General features: G+C 39.7%; 1 protein-coding gene across 1 annotated transcript in view; it reads left to right on the forward strand.

Annotated features, from left to right (window-relative positions):
* Positions 1-23,032, forward strand: part of PUS7 (pseudouridine synthase 7) — a 924,586-nt gene that overhangs the window by 852,930 nt on the left and 48,624 nt on the right. The window contains exons 17-18 of the mRNA XM_044088529.1: positions 7,286-7,415; positions 14,665-14,756. Coding sequence (XP_043944464.1) covers positions 7,286-7,415; positions 14,665-14,756 — 222 coding nt within the window. The remainder of the gene's footprint in view (positions 1-7,285; positions 7,416-14,664; positions 14,757-23,032) is intronic.

Consider the following 23,032-nt stretch of genomic DNA (forward strand, 5'->3'; position numbering starts at 1 on the left):
ATCTGAAGGTATTGAATGTAAAGAGCTTCAGGATTTAGTGCATGTTTCAGACCAAGTTGGTAAGCATTCTTTGCAATGTGGTTTTGATGCTTTACAGGCTTCTTCCAGGGTGGCTGCTACTAGTTTAGTTCTTCGCAGGCATGCCTGGTTAAAAGTTCAGACGTTGTCAGAGCATGTTAAGGCTCGGATTATGGATGCTCCTTTGCAGTCTGATGTTCTTTTGGCCCTCCGGTTGAATCAGTTTTGAAATAATGGAGGAAAACGCTAAGTCTATGCAGACAGTTAAGGATTGTTTACAGGTTCAGCCCCCTAAGTTCAGTAGGAATTGGCCTACTAAAGGGTGGTCTTTTCCCTCTTCAGATTATCAGTCTGCAGTCTAGGGGCAGGTCTAGGCGAGGTAGGGGTAGAGCTTCCTCTCAGGGCCCTGCTACTCCTAGGACTTTGGGTTCTTTTACCCCTTCTGCTGGGGAGGGCAGGGGTCAGTCCTTTCGGAAACAAACTCAATGACCTGCGTCTTCAGCTGTCGGACTCTGCCATGCTGGCAGCTCCTCTAGGAGGAAAACTGGGACTTTTTGCAAAGTATTGGCATTTGGTTACCCAGGACAATGGGTATTGGACATTGTAAATCGAGGCTACAAATTTTATTTCCACACTTTCCCTCCTTTCAAAGGTATGCCAGATGTGCCTCATCAGCAAAGACTGGAAGCACAGGCAAAAAAAAAAAAAAAAAAAAAATATTTCTTCTCTGCTTCAGTGGAGGGCAATACAGGAAGTACCTTCTGCTGAAAGAGGCACAGGGTTTTATTCCGTCTTTTCTTAGTGCCAAAAAGTAAATACTTGGAGACCAATTCTGTATTTGTCCATTCTAAACACCTTTTTGGAAATTCCAAAGTTCAAGATGTTAACGTTGCAGCAGTTGCTGCCTATGCTGGGCAGGGCTCATTGGATGGTAACTCTGGATCTCACAGAGGCCTATCTTCACATTCCTATCGGGCCCAGTTCCAGGAAGTTCCTGAGATTTCGAATGGGAATTTGCATTATCAGTTCTCTGCATTGCCCTTTGGCTTGTCTACTGCCCAGGGTATTCACAAAAGTCCTGGCTCCAGTAATTGCTTTTCAGACTACAAGGAATTCAAATTTATCCTTATCTGGACGACTGTTTGTTTCTGGCTCAAGGCAAGCAAGAACTTCTTCAACATCTTCACTATGTAATGACAGTTTTAAGATGCCTAGGGTATTCTGTGAACGAAATAAAGTCCAGTCTAGTACCCTCACAAGAGATGTGTTTTCTGGGTGTGAGACTGAATACAGCAACCCAGATGGCATTTCTTACCCTGGACAAACAAAGACATCTTCATCAATACTTCCAACAGCTTTCAGTAATGTCCGGGCTGACTGCAAGGACAGTCCTTCAAGCCTTAGGGTTCATGGCATCTTGTATTCTAGTGCTTCCCAATGCCAAACTGCATATGAGGAAGTTACAATGGTATCTCAAAAGCATGTGGACTCAACACAGCCACGATTTGGACACTGTCATTCAGATTCTCCCTTGCATACAAAAAGAATTTCTGTGGTGGGCTCAGGAATGTCACCTAAACAAGGGACTCTCTGTGACCCAGCCAGAGGCATGTCAGATATTAACGACAGACGCCTCGAGTCGGCCTGGGAGCTCATCTCGAAGGAAAATGGATTCAAGACCTTTGGTCCCCAGAGCTACTTCATTTACATATCAACATGAAAGAGATGCTGGCAGTTCAATTTGCTTTGGAAGCATTCAAGAGCCTACTTCAATCAGGACTGGTGTTGATTCGAACAGACAACACAACAGTCATGTGGTACATCAACAAGCAAGGGGGAACCCATTCTTATCCATTGTGCAGACAAGCAATGCTAGTATGGGAAACTGCTTTAAAACTGCACATCACTCTTCGAGCACAGTTTCTGCCAGGAGCACAAAATTCTTTAGCAGATGTTCTGAGCAGACAGATTGTGGATCCTCGCGAATGGAAGTTGGATCATCAGGTGTTTCTGCAGTTGGCCATGGCTTGGGGAACTCCAGACATAGATCTGTTCGCTTCTCCTCTGACTTATCAACTGCCAAAGTTTTGCACAAGGCTATTTCATCCAAAGCCTGGAAAATAGATGCACTATCCTTCAGCTGGAGAAACCTGCGTGTATGCCTTTCCTCCTTTGCCTCTTCTTCCAAAGGTATTATTGAAAGTCAGGAGGAAATGCCTCGCATGATTCTGATAGCACCAGATTGGCCTCGACAACATTGGTACCCTCTCTTAAGGAGTTTAATTCATGGGACACCTTGGCCATTACCACAGTTTCCTCACTTATTGACTCAGGAGGACAATCATTTTCTCAATATCAGGGTGCAATCTCTTTACCTGACAGCCTGGAGAATTCAGTTTTGAGGAAGGAAGGCCTGCAGCTTCCACAACAAGTTTTGGATGTTCTTTTGGAAGCCGGGCGTCCTACTACTCGGAAAGTTTATGCTGATAAATGGAAGAGATTTTTTCTTTGGAGTGCAGCTCACGGCTTTGATGTTAAATTGCCTAACTTGAGTTGTATTTTGCAATATTTGACTGTTTTGTTAGACAAGGGATTGTCTTTCTCTTCTGTTGAAGTGCATGCTGCAGCTATTTCTGCTCACTATGAATGTGGCCCTCCTTTGTTTTCTCGTCCATTGGTTAAACAGTTTCTTAGAGGGGCAAGGAATATAAGACCCCCGAGAAGAGCTCCCACTCCAGCCTGGGATCTTAATTTTGTTTTGGAGAAGCTGACTCTGCCTCCATTTGCACCTGCAGCTACAGCTGAGTTGAAGTTGTTGTCTTGGAAGACTGCTTTTTTGTTGGCTGTTACTTCTACTCGAAGGGTCTCTGAATTACAGGCCCTCATGGCAGTAGAACCATTTCTGATTTTTCACAAGGACAGAGTTTCCTTGCGTACTAATCCTACTTTTATGCCTAAAGTAATTTCATATGTGGCACTGAACCAATCTATACATTTGCCTACTTTTTCTGCTGACCCCCAAAATGAAGGGGTGAAAGTTTTGCATTCTTTGGATGTGCATAGGCATTTAAGATATTATTTGAGCAGAACCACAGAGTTCAGAAGATCTCAACAGTTGTTTGTTTCTTTTGCTTTGACTTCACAAGGGAAAGCTGTTTCAAAACACACTATCTCCAAGTGGATTGGCCATTGTATTGCTTTGTGTTATTCTCATCATGGGAAAGATGTTCCTGCTGGGATCAGGCCTCACTCTACTAGGGCTACGGCCACCTCTACTGCTTTTTTGAGAGGGGTAGCTGCTAAGGACATTTTGGAGGCAGCTACTTGGAGTTCTGTACATACATATACTGAGCATTATCATTTACCTCTTTATTCTAGGTCTAGGGCTGGGTTTGCCACTGCTATTCTACAGGGCATGTTAGCAGCTCCTAATTCTATTTAGTTGGCCATCCTCCCTGTTTTCCGTTGCTCTGGGATTCTACCCATATGTCAGGACTGCAGCAATGGTAGGCGAAGAACATAGTACAGTTTTGTACCTACCATAAATGTAGATGTTCGAGGATATCCATTGCTGCAGTCCAAGTTTCCCTCCCTCCTACCCCCTTATTTAGGTTTGGGTTTTGGGTGGTGTTTTTTGCATTCTGACGTCTGAGGCAAGAAAGACTGAGGGTATGGCGTCGGTCATGCGCATTTGTACTGGCACATACTGATGTCAGCCTCGAGCGCCATGACCGACGCCAGATTCTAGCCCTTTGGTATTCGGGCCGATGGTGGACAGCGGAATACCCATATGTCAGGACTGCAGCAATGGATATCCTCGAACATCTACATTTATGGTAGGTACAAAACTGTACTTTCTGGTGAGTTAACCCTACGTTATTTTCCATAAGAACATGATTTCTTTGAGAACAAATCCTTTTATGCTTTAAGTGGTTTCAGCGATTACTTTAAACCTGTTAATCTCTCTATTTTCTTTCCAGAACCAAAAAGCAAGGGAGAAAGAATCTCACATACTGTGGCTGTCCACAGGCAGCTTCTTTGCCTTTTCAGAAAAGGGGGGTTGGGTTTTTAGAAGGTATTCTAGAGGCAGCTGCTTGGTCCTCTGTACATACAGTAACAAGACATTACAAACTGTATTCATTTTCCAGGTCCAGAACAGGCTTTGCTAGCACCATTTTCCAATGGGCTCCTGGAGTCTTAATTTCTTACTCCTCCCTTTTTACCTTTTAAGTAATGGTAAGCTACCCATATAGTTTAGACTATTGCAACAGTGATCTAATGTTGAGCATAGTAAAAACAAAGCAATTTCCTTTGGCTTTTCCCAGTTAGGGGTCGCCACAGCGGATCATTGGTCCGCAGATTGGTTGGCAGTGGTGTTTTTACGGTGTCAAGTTGCCAGCCCAACTCCCAACCTTCATAGAACATACACATCTACCTACCTGCATGTCTTTAAAACTCACTCGACTGCAGGGAGGACATGCAGACTCCGCACAGAAAGTGCTGCAGCCGAGAATCAAACCGGAGAACCTCTTGCTGCCAGTCGACAATGCTAACCGCTGCACCACTGCGGCCATTGCACCACTGCACAGTACAGTTGTGTAAATAAACTTACTATGACAGTAGATGTTCTAATAGATTACTGTTGCAGTAGCTGTTCCCTATCTCTTGTTCTGGGTTCGGTGTAATGCTAGTGTGGGGATGTAGATACTCCTTACATGCATACATATATAGTTGTATATTTAAATATGTTTAGATGTTTTTCTTTTTCTGCCATTTTGCTTTATGGCTGTAGCCTTCCTTCTTGAGCCAAGAAAGCTCTGAAGCTTTTGCTACCCTCACAGTTGCTTTCTTATGCATCTCCTCGTGTCCCACAACAGTTAGAGCATGTGGAGGGTGCTCTGAAGCTTGGAAAGCTGGCTGGCTGTTGACATCTTTTGACAGGATATAACCCATAAAGCTTAGGCTGCTCCAACAGTGACATAAGTTTAGTTAGACAACTGTACTTTGCAACTTTTAGAATCTGTTTTGAGAGAGACTTTATTGCAGCATCAGTTTTGCTTTTATGGCAGCTTTTCAGAACTGTCCACATTTCTAGCTGTGACAATTTGCTTTTGCTTCAGTTTAGACCATGGAGTTTATGCATTTCTATGAGATTGCCAGAGCATCTTGGATAGCCAAAATAATGTACTACAGATAGCCAGAGAGGCAAGATTACATTGGTTTGGACATGTGCTGAGGGGGGATGCTGAGTATATTTGGAAAAAGATGCTAAGGATAAAGATACCAGGTAACAGGAAAAGAGGAAGGCCTAAGATAAGGTTTATGGATGTGGTGAGAGAGGACATGCAGGTGGTTGGTGTGACAGAGCAAGATGCAGAGGTCAGGAAGAAGTGGAAACAGGTGATCTGCTGTGGCAACCCCTAATGGGAACAGCCGAAAGAAGATGATGATTGAAAAGCAGCCATACTGCTACCTCACTCATTAAGGTTGCCTGTTTTCTTCAGAGTGGTGCAACTGTTCATGATGTTTGCTGTAACTCAGGCAGGAAATCTAGTTATGGGAAAGATAGAGGGTTGGCTTCCTGCAGTATTTTCTGCCATTAGGGTTCTGATGCTGCTTTATGTTGTGAAGGGACATTCTGATGTAAGGTTGACTGCTTTCATGTCTTTGTCTTTCGGCTTTTTCCCGGTTAGGGGTCGCCACAGCGGAACTCCGGTCCGCTAATGATTGGTAGTGGATTTTTTTTACGTACCGGGTTACCAGCCCTGACGCACAACCTTCAACGAAGGCATGCCCCATTCACGTCTGCCTCCACACAGAAGACGCTCTAGCTGAAAATCGAACAGGATAACGTCTTGCTATGAGGTGACAACGCTACCGCAGCACCACCACCACAGTATATAAGGTTGACTGCTTTCATGTATGTTTCATAAATATAATTTCTGTGAATAGTCAAACTGCATTGTCAGTCAATCAGATTGTGCCTACATTCCTTTCATCTATTTGTCTACCTTTTCTTAGGTTTATTTTGTCCTATTCAGTGAACCAGCTTCAGAAGTCTCCTTGTTTTTTTTTTTTTAAACTTTAGAAGTCTTCTTGACCAAGGATAGTACTTGAAGATGTTGGGAGGGACTTCTGTGGTGGGTAGTTTATTAACCTTTCTTTTGTCCCCCTTTACATATTTACAGTACTTCTGTGACTTCATACTTATAAAAATAGAAACATGATATGGAGGTAAGGTCGTTTGCCATACAGTTTCTGTTCACATATCTGGGGTTTTCATTTCCGGCATCAGTTTGTGCAGAATTTGCATGTTTTCTTTCATTGCTTATCTGTGTAGTTTTTTTTTTTTTTTTTTTTTTTTTTTTTGTACTGTTTAACTTCCTTCTAATTTATTGGCTACATTTACATATCCTCGTATATTGCATTTTGCTTTTGCTGTTCTGGTCTGAGTCGTATATATTACCTGGATGGGAGGGGGATTGATGATAGTGGCTGTGAGCAAGCTGTTCAAACCATGCAGCTCTGTCAGGGTTGCCAGACGTCCCTATTTGGGCGGGACTGTCCCGAGATCAGCAGCCTGATCCCGAGTCCCGCCCTGCCGGTTTAAATCCCAGCCAGCCTCCTTTTTTTTTTTTTTTGATTGTCCCGTATACCTGGCATACGGGCCAATCAAAAATTGCTAAACACGGAGCTTCTTGTGTTCCGCATTAAACACGAGAAGCTCCGTGTTTAGCGATTTTTGATTGGCCCATATGCCGGTATACGGGCCAATCAAAGATCGCTAAACACGGAGCTACTTGTGTTGAATGCGGAACTGCAATGCATTAAACACGAGAAGCTCCGTGTTTAGTGCAGAGCTACTGAGCTACTGTTCTTTAATGTGTCCCTACCTGGGGGGCTGGAAATCTGGCAACCCTGAGCTCTGTAGACATGGATTTGAAGGTATGGCTAGTAAATTATTTTATAAATTCTTGAAGATCTGTGGATTTGCTGAGTTTTCACACATTAATTTTTAAATATTTTTCTGCAAAATCTTAATTTTTAAATTTATATTCTAGAGGAGTGCTGAGGTATGTGTAGAGCTTGGTTTCCTTAATGATTGTATATATGGGAATTAAAAGGGAGAATATTAACCACAAGCTTCTTTGCATTTTAACTCCTTGTGAAGGAAGAATTGCTGTAGTAAGAACTTTTAAGAATGTTCACAAAATATGTCATTTGTTCAGATTTAACTTTTAAAGAATAAATACCATTTTATTTATAGTTGGTGAGGCATATAAGAACATGCTAACAGAAGATGGCCTGGACATTTGCAACATGAGACACAAAATAAAGGATTATTCTTTGGCTGGGGCATACAGAAAGGTTGTTATTCGGCCCAGTGACGTTAGCTGGTAAGTAGAACATGTATTTATGTGTGTGTGTGTGTGTATCTGTAGATATATAGGGAATTGTGTCAACTGATCAACACCACTTTGAGATAGTGCTAATGAGTAGAGAAATCTGGGTGAAAGCAACCTTTAACAACAGTGAAGTTGTCTGTGCGACCTTGGATAAATATACAAGTTTGGGAGGGTTGTCCCCTGTAAATCTAACTTTCCTCTAAAGTTTGTCAAAAGTTGTTCCAGCTGTTTTGTTGATTGAGCAACATGAATATGTGCATGCATGTCTGTGTGTAATATATATATATATATATATATATATATATATATATGTGTGTGTGTGTGTGTGTGTGTGTTTGTGTATGTATGTATGTATATATATATATATATATATATATATATATATATATATATATATATATATATATATATATATGGGTCTACTTTACATGGTCGACATTTCAGAAAGTCGACTTTCATATGGCCAAGACCATATGATCGGCTTTCAGAATGCCAACCATGTAAAGTAAACATAAACACACAACAAACACCTTAAACTGTTAGCAGGGGGATCCGCCCCCTGCCCCCCCTCCCCCGTGGGGGGTTCTGCCCCCCCCCACCCCCCTGTAACTTTAATATACCAACTCCAAGATCGCACTACAGTGTTGAAGTGGGAAATTTTCCCATTCCGCACTGTGCAGAGATAGCGGTTCCCCATGGTCGGCTTTTCAAAAATTGATCATATGGTCTCGGCCATATGAAAGTCGACTTTACGAAAAGTCGGCCATGTGAAGGTGACCCATATATATATATATATATATATATATATATATATATATATATATATATAGATCTATGTGTGTGTGTGTATTATGGAACATAGTCTTGAAGAAAATCAAGATTCATTAAGTCTATCCCTGAAATTCAGACCCATTTAAAATCAAGCATAAAAACAAGCAAATCTACATTGATAGCAGACAAAAGTAAATGCTCTCATTTTGTGATTGATTAAATAAAAACACACAGACAAAAGAAATAACACTAGACCAAATGTCTGATTAGTGGTATTGTTGGGGAAAAGAGTTTTCATAAGTTAGTGTAAGGTGTTAGGTTCATTGTCAGGGTATGAGTTAGCATGCATGCATACATAAGGTGGACAGTTGCATATTGATCTTTCAAAGTTATAACTACACCTCCTCCAACCATTTACAGGTCTTCCCTTATGGAGAGTAGTGAAAAGCTAAATCTAATGTAACTAGAGGAACTTTTTTTTGTAAAGAAAGTAAGAACATTGCACAAATGTTGCTTTCGAAAGGCTATGAAAAGTTAGTGCTAGAAGTTTATATTAAAGAGCTTTCTTATCCTGACCCCCCCAACTCAAGTCACTGCCTCTCCATTTAGAGTTTGGAGACCACTGATCACTCTTGTGTGTAGTTGCACCACAGTTGTTCCTTGGGTGTTGGTTAGGGATTTCTGAGAGGACTATGAGTCTTGCCTCTTGAGACATATTGAGATCATTCAACATTCCCTCCAACAGCTACCTCTGTCTGACTACTACTGTGGAGAGATGCTAAGGCTGATGAAGTAATCTATGGACTGGACTGCATTTCTTATCACTCTTGCCTAAGAGGCTTATTTAGCATTGGGGGAAGAGAGGTGAGGAACCTTGGATCATCACCCTTATGTAATCTTATGGAACCTTTTCTGAAGAATACTGTTCTTACAGCCTGGCAGCGGTTCCACCTGTGTGGGGGAAAAAAATAGATGCCTTTTATAAACCTTTGGATGAGTATAGAGACTGGGCTTTTTGTTTTGATTTGACATTTATTGAGCATCACTTGCCCGGTGAAAGCAAAGTTAATGTCAGCAAGTATGGAGGCAGCAAAAGTAATCTGTAGTCTGCACAGTAGAGGGCTACTTTCGATGACAGCAAACTGTGTTGTAGGGGTTAATGTTTAAAAGAAGTTCATATTGGGAGGCTCATCAGCTTAATTTTATTGTGGGTGTAGGTAAGTGTCCCCAATCCTTGAGTGCTATAAATTGAAAGATTGTTTTTCTTCTAAGGTTTATAAATCTTGAGTTGATCATACCGAACAAGGAATGATGCAAGTTATACCCCCTACTCATAAAGGATGTGGGACCTTTATCAAGTACACCCTACAGAAATCCATGTTTTGCGACTAACAAAAAAAATAGCCTTTCACTGAGAATACGTTTGCGGTTTTATTTTCACTGTTCTTTAGTGGCATAAAGGTGAACTGTTTTTACAGATGATTTTCTGGTCTGTCTGTATAGATTTTGAGTTTCATCCTTATTAATCATCTTAGGCAAGATACTTTTGTGATGTCTTTGGTTCATCATAGGTTTTTTCCGAGACCACAGCATCTTTTCACCTTGCAGGCCTTGAGGAGTACAGGGTGGTCGGGGAGTGTTTCTTCTGACACTGTGGGCTTTTTAGGAGTGAACTTCCTTTTTGGAAGGTGCATGTAGTTTTGTGTGTTTCCAGTGAGTTAGAATGGGATGGGAGATGAAAATATATTTTGGTTTTGTGTTTCTTGATTTCTTTTATTAACATGTTAATTCAGGAAAAAATGTGACCTGGGTTCAAATAGAAATGAGAAGAACAAACTACGTACAAGATTAGTCTACCAAACACGAGTGAGTGGGTGGGTGGGTGAGTGAGTGAGTGGGTGAGGAGTGAGTGAGTGAGTGTGTCTGTGTGTCTGTCTGTGTCTGAGCTACAGATTGGAAATGTGTATTCCAAAGAATTGATATGTATAGTATGTGCTAATATATATATATATATATATATATATATATATATATATATATATATGTATATAGATCACCTACAGAACACCGACAGCTCAAAACACTGTCACCCATATGGCCAACACGTACAATATCAACAGCACCAGAACATCACAAAAAAGGAAAATAAAACCCTAAACCGCCCCCCACATCCCCCGTACCTTTAATATACCAACTCCGAGATCGCACTACAGTGCAAGAATGAAAATGTTTCCATTCCGCACTATTCGGAGATAGCGTTTCCCCATTGTCGATATTCTGAACATCGACCATATGGCGTCGGCCATATGGGTGTCGGTGTTGTGAGCTGTCTGCGTTCTGTATGGGACCTATATATATATATATATATATATATATATATATATGTGTGTGTGTGTGTGTGTTGTTTGTGTGTGTGTTTCATAAAAATGGCTGCTTTTTCAATATTAACAGTATAATGTAAATGAATTTATAGACAAAAAGAGTGTAGAGTGCAAATAACATTGTTACAGTGGACATTTTTGGATAGAAATGAGCATGTGAATTTGATTAAAAAAAAGGATTTCAGGGACAGAGAACATTGGATGGAGTAACAGTACTAGTTGCAGGAGGGGCACAGTAGTGATCAAAAAATAAAACATGTAATATTGGTAGATTTGTGATAGTAAGGGGTTATTGGCAGAGGAGGAGGATTATGCTGGCATGCCCTTATATTCCATATAAAACTAGTTTTATGGATCTTTGGAGAACCTTGTGAGAAATAAACTGTCAGTAAAGAGTGTTATGTATGGGTGGAGAGTAGAACCAGATTTGTAATTCTGAAAATGTATCAGACAGACATAGAAAATAATATATAACAAAAGAGCCAAGATTTCTAAAGTATATGAAAATATTTGGTATGGAAAATGTGAATTCAATAGCAAGAACTGAGACAATTTACACATTTTCTTTTAAGATACATTAGCTCTGTTTCATTGGCTAGTACCGTAAACAAGAGCACATGTATTTAATTGAAAGTTTTGAGACATGGCCAGTAACTGTATCACATCAAGTACCGATGAAAGCTGAGATGTAGATGCAGGGTAATGATATAAAAGTGAGAGACTGACAGTTTCCTAATTATCTGTTAAAGAAAAGAGTTTCATGAATGATAGTACATATGATTTCAGAGTTATCAAAGGAGATGGAAAGTACTTTAGAAGGGATAGCTGTTGAATAGGATAAAATGAAAGTGAAGTTTAAAAACATGGTAGAAATAAGAGAGATAGAGGTATGGGAAAGAAGTAATAGGAATTTAGATGGGTTGGCAAAGGAAGTATTACAGAAGAATGGCGAATCTCACAGAACAAGAGAAGGAGCAACTGCAGAGTGCTACAGGAAAGATAAGGGGGAGCATATGAACAATGTGCATGAAATTCAGAGCATTTAAGTTTTTTTAAAACCAGAAACATCTTTATTAAATGATCACATATGACATAGGCAGTCATAAATTTATAAAAATGAAAACAAACCGTACTGACATAATTATAGTTGCAAACATAATATATATCACAAACAGTTTTGACATAATTTTAGTTGCAAGCATTATACATCACTTATCTATCCAATTATTGTCAGTCAAACATTGCATAAATCATTCATATCCTGTGTTCTTTTAAACCTCATTCATCATCTACAGTTCATGTATTGTTCTACAATTCCCATTTTTTCTTTGTAATTTGCGTCTTCTGTTTTCTAAAGATCCCAATTCCAGTTGTTTTATCTCTGTTATTATATTCACTACTACTAGTACAGTTGGTTTAGTCCTTGATTTCAACTTTCTAGTAACTGCTTTTTTGGCAGCCACCATAATTAGATTCAGCAAGGCCTTACTGTATGTCTAGGCAATTCCAATTCTGTATCATAGCTCAAAAAAATATTTTGTTGGTTACACCAATTTGCTCACCCATTATCTGTGATAAAGTAGTCTGCAGGGAATCTTTAAAGTCTGCCAACTCATTACAGTCCCAGAAAATATATTCCCAGTAGTCTTTCTTCCTCATCACACCTCCAACATTTACTGTCTACCTGAGGAAAAATTCTTTGGAGTCTACTTGGAGTATAACAATACCTATGTAAACATTTCCAAGCAAATATCCTATATCTTCTAGACATTGTTGCATATTTGAGAGGCACACATATAATCCCCCCATTGTTTCTGTGTGATTGATCATCCAGTCTTTCTTCCCATTCCTTTCTAACCTCCTCTGATTGATTCTTATACTTGTCATGCGGCATTTTATATGCTGTAATAATTATTCCTTTTTTAACAGCAGCTTCTGTTCTGGATTCTACTAAAAACTCTACCAATGCTGATATTTTGCTTAGGATCCCCCATTTCTTTGTCTTTGCCTATACTCTGATATCAGCCGTTGATGGGGAAGGCAATCTCTAGCCTGCAGTCCAAACAAACTTTTGGCCTTTTCCCATTCTATTACCTTTCCCGCTCTAATTATTTGATCCCAATACCTTGGTTCTTTCTCCAATAAATTCCAGCCTCCTGTTGCCTATATCCCTAGTTGCAGTTATCCCTATCCGCAGAATCTCCTTTCTCCATTCCCATGTTGGCTTAGTTCTTAGAATACTTTCTGCTACTTTATGAATATAAAAGTTATTATTCTCCTCAAGGATCTACGTCCAAAGTCCCAGTCACTCCTTGTTTCTTGAGCTTCCCCCTTGTTTCATCACCCCTTTCCACTTTGTATTATAGGTTTCTGCTTGTACTGTGTACAGGAGCACTACCTTTTTTATTGGAAGAATTTTATCCCACATAACTCTTGCCACCTTTCCCTCCCAGATAAAATCCTTCAGCTCTTTATTAATTGCTGTCCACAATTTCTCCTCTGGTTGATAAAAAATGTGCCTGAACTGTGTATAAACTATAAAACTAAAGGGACTAAAAACATTTAACTGCTTGTATCTTGCTAGCCATATCTATATAACAGAGCTTCCAATTTCTCAGTTTTTATATTTTCTTTTGTTTAGTCTCTTCCTACATATCCTTAGCTGCCACACCAGAATCCTTTTTTATTCCATACACTAAGTACTTAATTTTATTGTGTCCCCATAAATATTGATATTGTTGAGCCAACTTGTATGTGTTACATAATTACAGCTAGTCTTTGTTTTAGCTTCATTAATTTTGTATCCCGAAAAACATCTGAAACTGCCTCGAAATGTTTCACAACACTGAAATGTCCTTTTCTAGTTTCATCAGGTATAAAATAATATCTGCAAATAGAGACAGTTTTCTTGACTACCATACCAATTATATCCTTAAATTTCTGAGTCCCCTTATTTGCTTTGCCATGGTTGTAAATGTAATGCAAATAACAAAGGGGAAAGAGGACACCCCTGCCTGGTTCCTTTGTTCAAACAGAAATTACCAGAGAGGAACCTACCCACTTTAATTCAGAGCAGTTACTGTTAAGCTTATTTTTTATACTCCAAGTACAAAATGAAGTTTAGTACAATGATATAGGCAACAGAAAGTAGAGTAGTGAAAGTAGAAAGTAGTTGCAGCCAAACCTGGGGAGCATATGACAAAAAGAGAGGTCCTGTAGAAATATTACAGATATTTTTGACATTTTATGAAAACCTATTTTAAGCAGAAAAATGGGGGAAAGAAAAGGCAGACAAGGAAGGGCAATAAGGATAAAAAAATTAATAGCCAAGAGAGGAAGAGATGAAATAAAAAAATGTGATCTATCATCAATCCACAAAGAAGCCTCCAGGAATAGATGGTACTCCTCTGGAGATTTGAATATGGAAGAAAGTGAAAAAGATCCGGACAGCATTGTTCAATATTTTAAAGGAGAAGAGGGTGGGGGGAGTTTTCAGCATCTTGGAAGAAAGCTGTGAAAAGGGTAAAAACCTCTCTGATCCAGCTTCATATAATCCTAGTAAGCTTTAATGGAATTAAACAAGTTGGCAAAATTTACGAATTCTCCACAGAGTACTTTGACATATGTTGGATTTTTGTTTTGTTTTGGTGTGTGTGTGTGTGTGTGTGTGTGTGTGTGTGTGTGTGTGTTTGAAAATAAGAAATAGGCATTGGATTGATTGTGGAAAAGCAGGAAGTTTTAATTAAAAAAAAGTGCCACAGCAGGACTAGCCACCTGGAAGTATGTGCTTTGGCTCTAGATGATTGTCACTGTTGAAGTGACACCCCAACTTCATGTGCAAAAATGGGAAGGAGGGTTGTGGATGGATGGAGTTTAACAAAAAAGGTATGCAAGTAGAGTATAGTGAAAGAATATAAGGATTTAACATTTTTATTTGTCAGTATTAGATACTGCAGAAGTAAAGTTTGTTGGACTTGACAGAACCATGTAACAACAAATATATGCATGCCTGAGCAAATTTAGTTCTGGAAAGATCTTTGGAGATATTGATAGATGTGTCTTAAAATACATTTCTTTATATCTTAAAGGGAAATGGTTTCATATGATGACCCAAAAATTCCTTTGGTTCACACTGATGCTGATAAACTTGAAGGAAGACCAGAGCCTGTTTTTGTTAAAGGTAAGAATAATCTACTAGAAGCAGAAGTTTAGAGGATCATAAGTGGAAGTATATTGACAGCTTCTAATGGCGACACCCTTCTAGAAAGTTGAGGGAATTGTGTGACATAGGCAAAATCTAAGCACAGAATTGCAGTTAAGCCAGAGTGATGTGTAAACATAAATATTCTGTTACATTGTATGGTACCCCCTAGCATTAACATGAAGAAAACAATGATGATTATTTTGTCTGTGTATAACGTTTGTATTATCATGTCTGTGATTAATATTAAGTACATAAGATTTTATTGTCCCTGTACTACTGCAGTTGATGCAATTATTTTTGTCTGCAACATTTATATTATTTTTTTGTGAGATTGATGTGAATTACATGAGATTGTATTGCTCATGTGCTATAATTGATGTGTACAGAAACACTGTGAAAGCACAGAAGGATCACATCTTACCCATTTTTATTGAATCATGTTTAACTTTTGACTTGTACTTTCCTCATAGTCTGCTACTTACAAGGATGGCCTTATACCTTTCATGCATATGTTGTTGAATTCACTCACTGTTTAACTACGCTGCCTCTTCAGACAGGTTGCAGCAATCAACAACTCTTTCTTTGAACTAAAATTTAATTGCTTCTTCCTTTATCCATTCAGTTTGTATCCTCAGATTGTGTCTTCATGCCATGCGTCTGTTTCTGAAATATGGAATCCATATGAATTACTATTATTACTTAAAGGTTTATTGTACGCCTAACCATTTTTCCTCAAGACTTCACACTGTAAACTGCCTTAAGCTATCTCTATACGGTTTGTGATATAGACAATCCACCACATCGTTGACCTCCACTGAAGTACCTGTTCTCTCTTTGTTACTATACTGATATGTCTAGTGCTGGACACGGTATTACAGATGGAATGTATACAACTGTATTAAAAGTGATTTAGTGATAACTTTCTGATCTGATGCTATCCGTGCCATTATTCATCATGGATGGGTCTTGGATCCCAGCTGACAACTGAAGGATAGATCTAGAGCTCAAGCTCCTCCCCTTCCCATAATCCCTTGTTGACCCATGACCCTCGGATCTTGTTTGCCACAGAAACACTCAGACATGTATCCTACAACTCAAATGACTTCACTTCAGATAAGTCCTAATTGCCTTTTTCTTTTGGGGTCTTTTCCTTGCTTTTTTATACCGTTAGTGTGCTCTTTACCCCTGTCCTCCTTTAGTGTAGTTAGTTTAGATTTCCTCCCCACCCTGTAGCTTTTGTAGGTTTTGCTCCCATGGTTTCTCACCTTTTCTTCCCGGGACCTTTCGGTAGTGTTTTCTGCTCAAGGGTTTTGCCTTTGTTCTCCCTCAATCGATGCCCCTACATCTTAGATAGCGACGTGGCCCTGATAGCCAGGCATGATAGGGGCATTCCTCTACACAAGGGTAATTGTAATACAAGAGGTGTTATATATATTTCAGTTCACCACACATGTTCATATTACTATGTTGGCAAAACGGAATGGAATTTTAAGACCAGAATATATGAACACCTTTATGCCATTAATAAGGGGAATGTAAATAATGCATTGTATAGGCACACACTAGCATGTGAGGGAGATACAAGATTTAAGGTTGGCATTTTAGAAGTTGTCCCAAGGAATTTTAGAGATGGGAGCTTCAGGTTGATCTTAGAGTTTTATTGGATTATTACATTAAATGCCACTGTTGAACCAGGGTTAAATGAACATATTTCCCTGGTTCCTGTTCTAAGAAAAAGAGCGTTAAACATCTGAATTTTTATTGTATTTTGTACAATATATTATTTTTAATAATGTAAAAATTCAATATTTTCTAAAGTTTTTTTGTGTGTATATTTAAAGTACAAAGGTTTTTAGTGTTTTAGTGTCTATGTCTTTAAAATTGTGGGAGAACAATTGATTGTTTCATTGCATATAAAGGGTGTTGACTTGGAGCAATGTCATTTCTTCTGTTTCTTGTTATGAGGAAGTCCCTGGGGTGTATACTGGGGAAGAAAGCGTTCAACAATAAAGAGACTGGAGTAACATACTCTTTGTGAGCATTTTGTTTCATGTGTTGGGCTTATGGTGCAGTTACTTGCTCATATTGGCATCTTTGTAGCCTTCTGTCAGACCAGAAAAGGTCTGTCAGTTACCACAGTATCGATTTCCCATTGGATCACCAGCTGTAGTTCCTTTATTTATGATAGCAGACGCTTTCCAGACCAGTTAATGCTCACTCTACTAGGTCAGTGGCTGTGTCTTCCACCTTCTTGGCCAAGCTTTCATTGGATGAGATTTGTGCTACTGCTGTTTGGTCTAATCCCCACGCCTTGTCACACTCTATAAGTTGGATTTGGTGTGTAGAAACAGGGCTTCCTTTGGTTTCTGTGTGCTCTGACATATCCTTCCCTGAGGCCTCCCAGGGTTCATAATAGCCGGGGACTCTGATGCTATCCGTCTCATTATTCATCATGGATGAGTCAGATAGAGTTATGTACTTAGCATAACTTGGAATCTGTGCTATCCAGTGTCATTTTTCATCACATTCCCAACCTCCTTCCTTCTGGAGGTCTGGTACATGTGGAGGGATGTCTTCCTTTGGAGACTTCTTTTAGTATTATAGGCAGTCCAGACTGCTTTTTCTCCATACAGCAAACTCATTGTGAAGGTAGTAGGTCAGCAAGGGATTACGGGAAAGGGAGGAGCTTGAGCTCTGGATCTGTCTATTGTAAGTACATAACTCTTTTTTTTTCCTTCTTTCCTTTCCCTTTCCACCCCATTTAATTGTTATAGCATTCTGTATGATTATGCTTATTCTTTCTTCTTTTATTGCTGTTAATTACCCTTTTTCTCCCAAATGCATTCTCCTAATCAGGGTTTTAGCTTTCCAGTTGTATTATTTTGCATTTTTGTGGTAAATTTAAATTGACAAAGACTGAAAAGGACTGGCTTCAGTACTTGATTTTCTGTAGCACCCAGAATGATATCTATCTTGTGCTGTCATACGGCTAGTGATTTGCCTACATAGGTTTATAGGTTGGTACTAGGCTATCAGCCCTAGGGCCTATACAAGCCTAGCCATAACAATTCCCTGGCTATTTCTTCCCACACTATTTACTTCCCTGGACCCCTGTGTAGCAGGGTGACTGACATGATCCCCGGGGTGAATTTCCTTTCTCCCATCCAATCATCAAGGTTCCTTTTGAAGAGGACCAAAGAGGCACTCTGCTTGACATGTATGGGCAATCTATTCCAGAGTCTGGGGAGTCTCTGGGTCAGGAACCTATCCCTCCAGCATGTTTTGCCATACATTGCACCATAAGACCTAATGCATGTTTGTTTAACCTAAACCTTTATGCTGTACTATGTCAGTTACTTTGCTAAGGTGTAATTTGGTCACATACACTATTTCTTTCTGATCTAATGTCCTGGTTGGCCAGGTATAAAATATTTTACATTTGTTTGGCAATAACATTCCAGTTATGAATGCACGCTCCCTTGAGCCTTCTGTCCTGCATTTAACAGGTATTCAGCATTTTTTTCTTTTACAGTGACGCCATCATTTTCCCCCGCAGCTAAGGTCAGACTGTGACAGGTCATTAATTTCATGCATCTTGTTTGCTCCTACCATACCTCTCAACCTCTTAGCACAAATCTGGACAAAGACAAAAATGGGGGGGGGGGGGCAGAGGCACAAAAATAAGCGCAGATTTTAAATGTTTTATTTATTTATTTTATTTTACATTTGTTAACCAGGATAGCCCGACTGGATAAAGGTCCCATTTTCAGAGGAGGCCCAGGGAGAAAAGCTCCACAGTTTATTAACAATAATTAAAAGCAGAGGGATAAACAAGCAAGCACAGAACAAATGAACAAGTGAGATATTAAAGAAGGCATATAACATAAATCAGTGAAACATTAAAGGCACATACAGTAGTACTAACAAGTATATTTACAATTTATCTAGTGTCATCTGTTTGTGAAGTTAATAGGCTACAACCATTCAAGTTATGTAATCCAAAAATTAAATAAAGGAAAAGGGAAAATCTAGGGTAATTTATGTGATGCATGGACATATCCAGTTTTTGGTAAGATGAAGTTTGAGTAAGTGTTTGAAAGTTTGGGTGGAAGAGGCAGAAGTAATAGAAGTAGAGAGATTATTCCAGGCTTTTGCATTGGTGTAGGAAAGTAGTGCTTTCCCTGCTGTGTTGTTTGCTCTGGTAATATTAAGGAGAGACTTGTTAGCAGACCGAAGAGGGCGAGAGGTAGAATAATGAGATAGTAGATGAGTTAGGGCAGGAGTTTTTTCAGGGTAGGTGAGGATGGTGAAAGCTATGAGAAGTTGTTGATAAGTAAGAAGTTGTGGAAGCTCTAGCCATTGTAAGTCCCTTCGAGCCTGACAGTGGTGAGTTCTGTAGGGAGAGTTGTTGGCAAACCTAGCAATGTTGTTATAGCATGCCTCAAGTTAGGTAAGATCTGTTTTTCTAGCCTGAGTTTAGGATAGGTGCAGCATACAACAGAGTGGATAGAAGGTGAGTTTGAGCGAGGGTGATTCTTGCCTTGTCTGTAAGGCATTTTTTATGTCTATAGAGAGTTCCCATTTTTTTTGTTTACCGTTTTGACAGTTTGGGCTATATGGACATCAAAGAACAGGTTATCTATTTCTACCCCTAGGAGTTTAGCATGGCTAGTTGGAGATATGACAGTGCCATTAGAAGAGTTGATGGTGAAGGAGAGGGGGGAGTGTTTGGATTTATTAGGAGAAAGCAGAAGTAATGTGGTCTTGTTTGGGTTGCGAATAAGCTGAATGTTATTCATCCATTTTTCTATGGAGGTAAAGGATTCTTGGGTAAGTTTTGTAAGGTGGTTAGGCATGGGGATGCGCAGATGAGTGTAGAGTCATCTGCGTACTGTATGAGTGAGACTTGTTGGGTAGCATTAGCAAGGTTGTTTGTAAAGACAGAGAAAAGAAGTGGACCCAGGATTGAGCAGAAATGTTGCTCATATAAACTAAGAATGTTGCAAAAATAACAGGATCTGCATTAGTATGCATTTTTTGAAGGATATGAAGACTGGAACTCAAATTTGTCATTATTTAGTGACTTCAGTCCTTATTATTTGCCAGAAAACCACAAAATTTATGAGGAACAGTCCAAGAATTAAAGGCAAAACTCTGGACAGTTCAGTGGTACAACTCTTACTTGTATGAAGTAATGTCAGATATATTAATGTTCTGAGATGAGGAATGTTGCGATCCTTCTGTGAATTATTAAAAAGATTAGTTGATATCACTAGATATTCATTATAGGGGTTGCTGCTAGTGTTTAATCTGTGTCCATGGGATTTAATGAAGGCAGTCATCCAACCTTCCAGTATGACTTCCAGACATTTCACACACATTCCTTATGAATATCCTTTTTAGCCAGTGTCAGATGGACTGTGGCTTATAAGGAAAAGATGCTCATGCCATTATTTAATTATTTTTGCCATGAGAAAATGCTTGACCGTCATTTCAATATCCTTTGGACAACTTCCAGTGCCCAGCGTGAAAACATTTTACCTGGCATTGAGTTGGTTTTAATGTTGTATTGTCTGTCAAATTTTTAATTATTGGATTTGATTATGTGTTGATTATAGGAGGCTGGCTTTTCAAAGTTTTCTGAGGTCCATAATGCCCTCAGAAAAGCATTTTAACAAATGTGTATATGGGAGGGAAATTCCACCAAAAGTTCCCATCTGCCCTGGCTTTTGTAGAGGCAAAATTGGAATACACATGTTATCTGTTGCTTTACAGGCCTCCAAGGGAGGTACTTGAGGCTCTCAGTCTGAGCATCACTTGCCATGTACCAGAGTAGGAAGTCCTATCCTCTAGAATTTCAGCTGCTCCATTTGACTTGATCATGTTCTCAAATACTCCAACCAGTTATTTTAATAAGTGATATGAAGGTTTGTCTGAAAAATAACTTTTTTGCTGTAAGTAAGAGTCTTCACCAGCAGACTTGTAAGTGTCAGCCTTAGACTTTTCATCCCTAGATATCGTCTCCAGTGGATTATGGTGATGACAACAAGTAGACTGTTTTCTCAGAGGACATGTCCATACCTAATGCAGTACAATTTTATACAAGACATCAAAGAGGTATAGGACTCCAAGAAGTACCCAAACTTGGTGGTCATGGAAGAGTCCAGACCATCACTCCCTTTGCTTTGAGATGGTATCTTTAAACTCTGGCTGCAGTCCCTCAGGTCCTAAGAAACAAGAAAGAGACAGGTAGAGTTCAAATATATTTATAGAAATCTTGCTTATGTGCTGGTGGTGATATTGCTGGAGATGCAACCAGATCAAAACTGGCACTGGTTGTAGAAATAAGTTCCACAATAAGGAAATCAGGATACTGAACTGTTATAGTTAGAAGGTATGTGCTTTGGAGCAGTAAATGTCTAGATGTATGTTATAGCGAACCAAGGGGATCGTTGCACAAATAGAGGTTATGGTTTCTGATATCCTGGATAAAAATATAAAAACAAGATAAGTAAGTGGGCCCTGGCCCTAACCATTTTTAAGATGGGAAGGCAGTCTTTAAAGTGCATCTGTGGTGCTGTTGGCACCTGTAGTATAGCAACTGCAGCAAGACAGTCCTGCAAAGGCATGCCTGAGTACATCTGTTGCCTCTGCAGGAAAATATGAAAGGGCAGTTCTTGGATGCATCTTTAAGGAAAAGTTTTCCATTTAGGCTCCTGAAAAAGTTTTGAAGTGCTTAGAAGTGAAGAATAAAGCTGTTAGTGAAACAGATTTACTACCCCTTCCCAAAAAAAGGTTCTTTTGTAGAAAACAGACTAGGGTACAGTTGTTCAGACAGTAGAAAGCCTTTGAGAAAAAAGAGGCATGGCACAGGTAGTGGGGGTGGAGGTAGAAGATCCCATCCGGCCTATGGACCCCTGGCCAGTACTGACTATGCTCCAGCCCCAACCTTTCTCACTTTCTTTCATTCCTTACTCATACCTTTTGTGTATCAGGTTGTTTTTCTTCAAAAGATGGCTGCTTCCACTTGATATCTCTCAGGTGGGAGAGGAGCATAGTTTTTTAAGGTTCTTGTATAGAGTTCAGAACCATTCCATCTTTTATGGGCATTCCTTTAGTCCCTTCATAACCAGACCTCCCTAGCTGTGGACATCCTCAGCATTTGTTTGCATGTGTCACCAAGGAAGACATTCTACCTTGGAGGAGGAAAGCTGTGACTTTTACTTTATACTTTTCCTGGTCCCCATAAAGGATTAACCTTTGGTTCTATTATGAAACTGTCCAAGATGAACAAATTCACGAAAATCATTGCATTCACAATTCTTCTTTACATTGTCCCTGAGTGCTCCTGGTTACTTAATTTGCATCCTTCTTCACAAGGGCCACAAGCATTTTTTGAGTTTCAAGGAGGAAAGTAAGTATTTCTGATTCACCTTCCCTTTGTTCTGGTCTTTCTTTGGCACTGTGGGTGTTCACCATATGCCCTGCATCTTTACTCACTTTTCTAAATATGCAGTATGCATAACATCCACAGTAACTCCTTACTTTGATCACTGCAACATCCATGCCCCTTTGATGGGGGGAGATGTCCAGATCCCTGCCATTTAGAATGAACCACCTGACCAACCAGAACTTCTCATTGAGCATTCCAGACTCCAACATGTCTCCTAAGACATCCAAAGTCCTGCCAAATGAAGAGTTCCCATCAGTTAAGACTTGTGATACCAGACAGCTCAGAAGAGCCAGACCACAACCATTACATTTTTAGAGCCCTTGGCAGTGTCCGCCTGTAATTCCCGTAGTGCCTGTGATGAGGTAGCACATGAGGAATATCCAGCGGTGTCTAAGGAATGTTTGCAGTAGCACTGCCAACTTTTCTACCTAGTGATACCACTTATTTCAGCCATCAGACAGTTAACACAAGCAATATAGCAGTGATGCAGTACATAAACAAGCAAAGGGCATTCATTTTCACCAACTTTGCAGGCTGATAGTAGTGGTCAGGGTTCCACCAGTGCATCTGGGTAACTTGCATCATGAATGTGATTGCAGACAGTCTAAGCAGATAAATCATCAACAGTTATGGGTGGAAGCTGGAGCCATGAGTGTTCAAGTGAGTATATCATAAGTGGGTTGTGCCCTTCATTGACTCTTTATTCCTTAGACAAGACTCTCCGATTGCAGATGTTTTACATGACATTCCCAAGCCCAAATGCTGGGCTGTGGATACATTTGGCAAGCCATGACATGGG

Source organism: Protopterus annectens, chromosome 11.part0 (assembly GCF_019279795.1).
Source record: "Protopterus annectens isolate FY-2018-M chromosome 11.part0, PAN1.0, whole genome shotgun sequence".
In the NCBI taxonomy this organism is placed as follows: Eukaryota; Metazoa; Chordata; order Ceratodontiformes; family Protopteridae; genus Protopterus; species Protopterus annectens.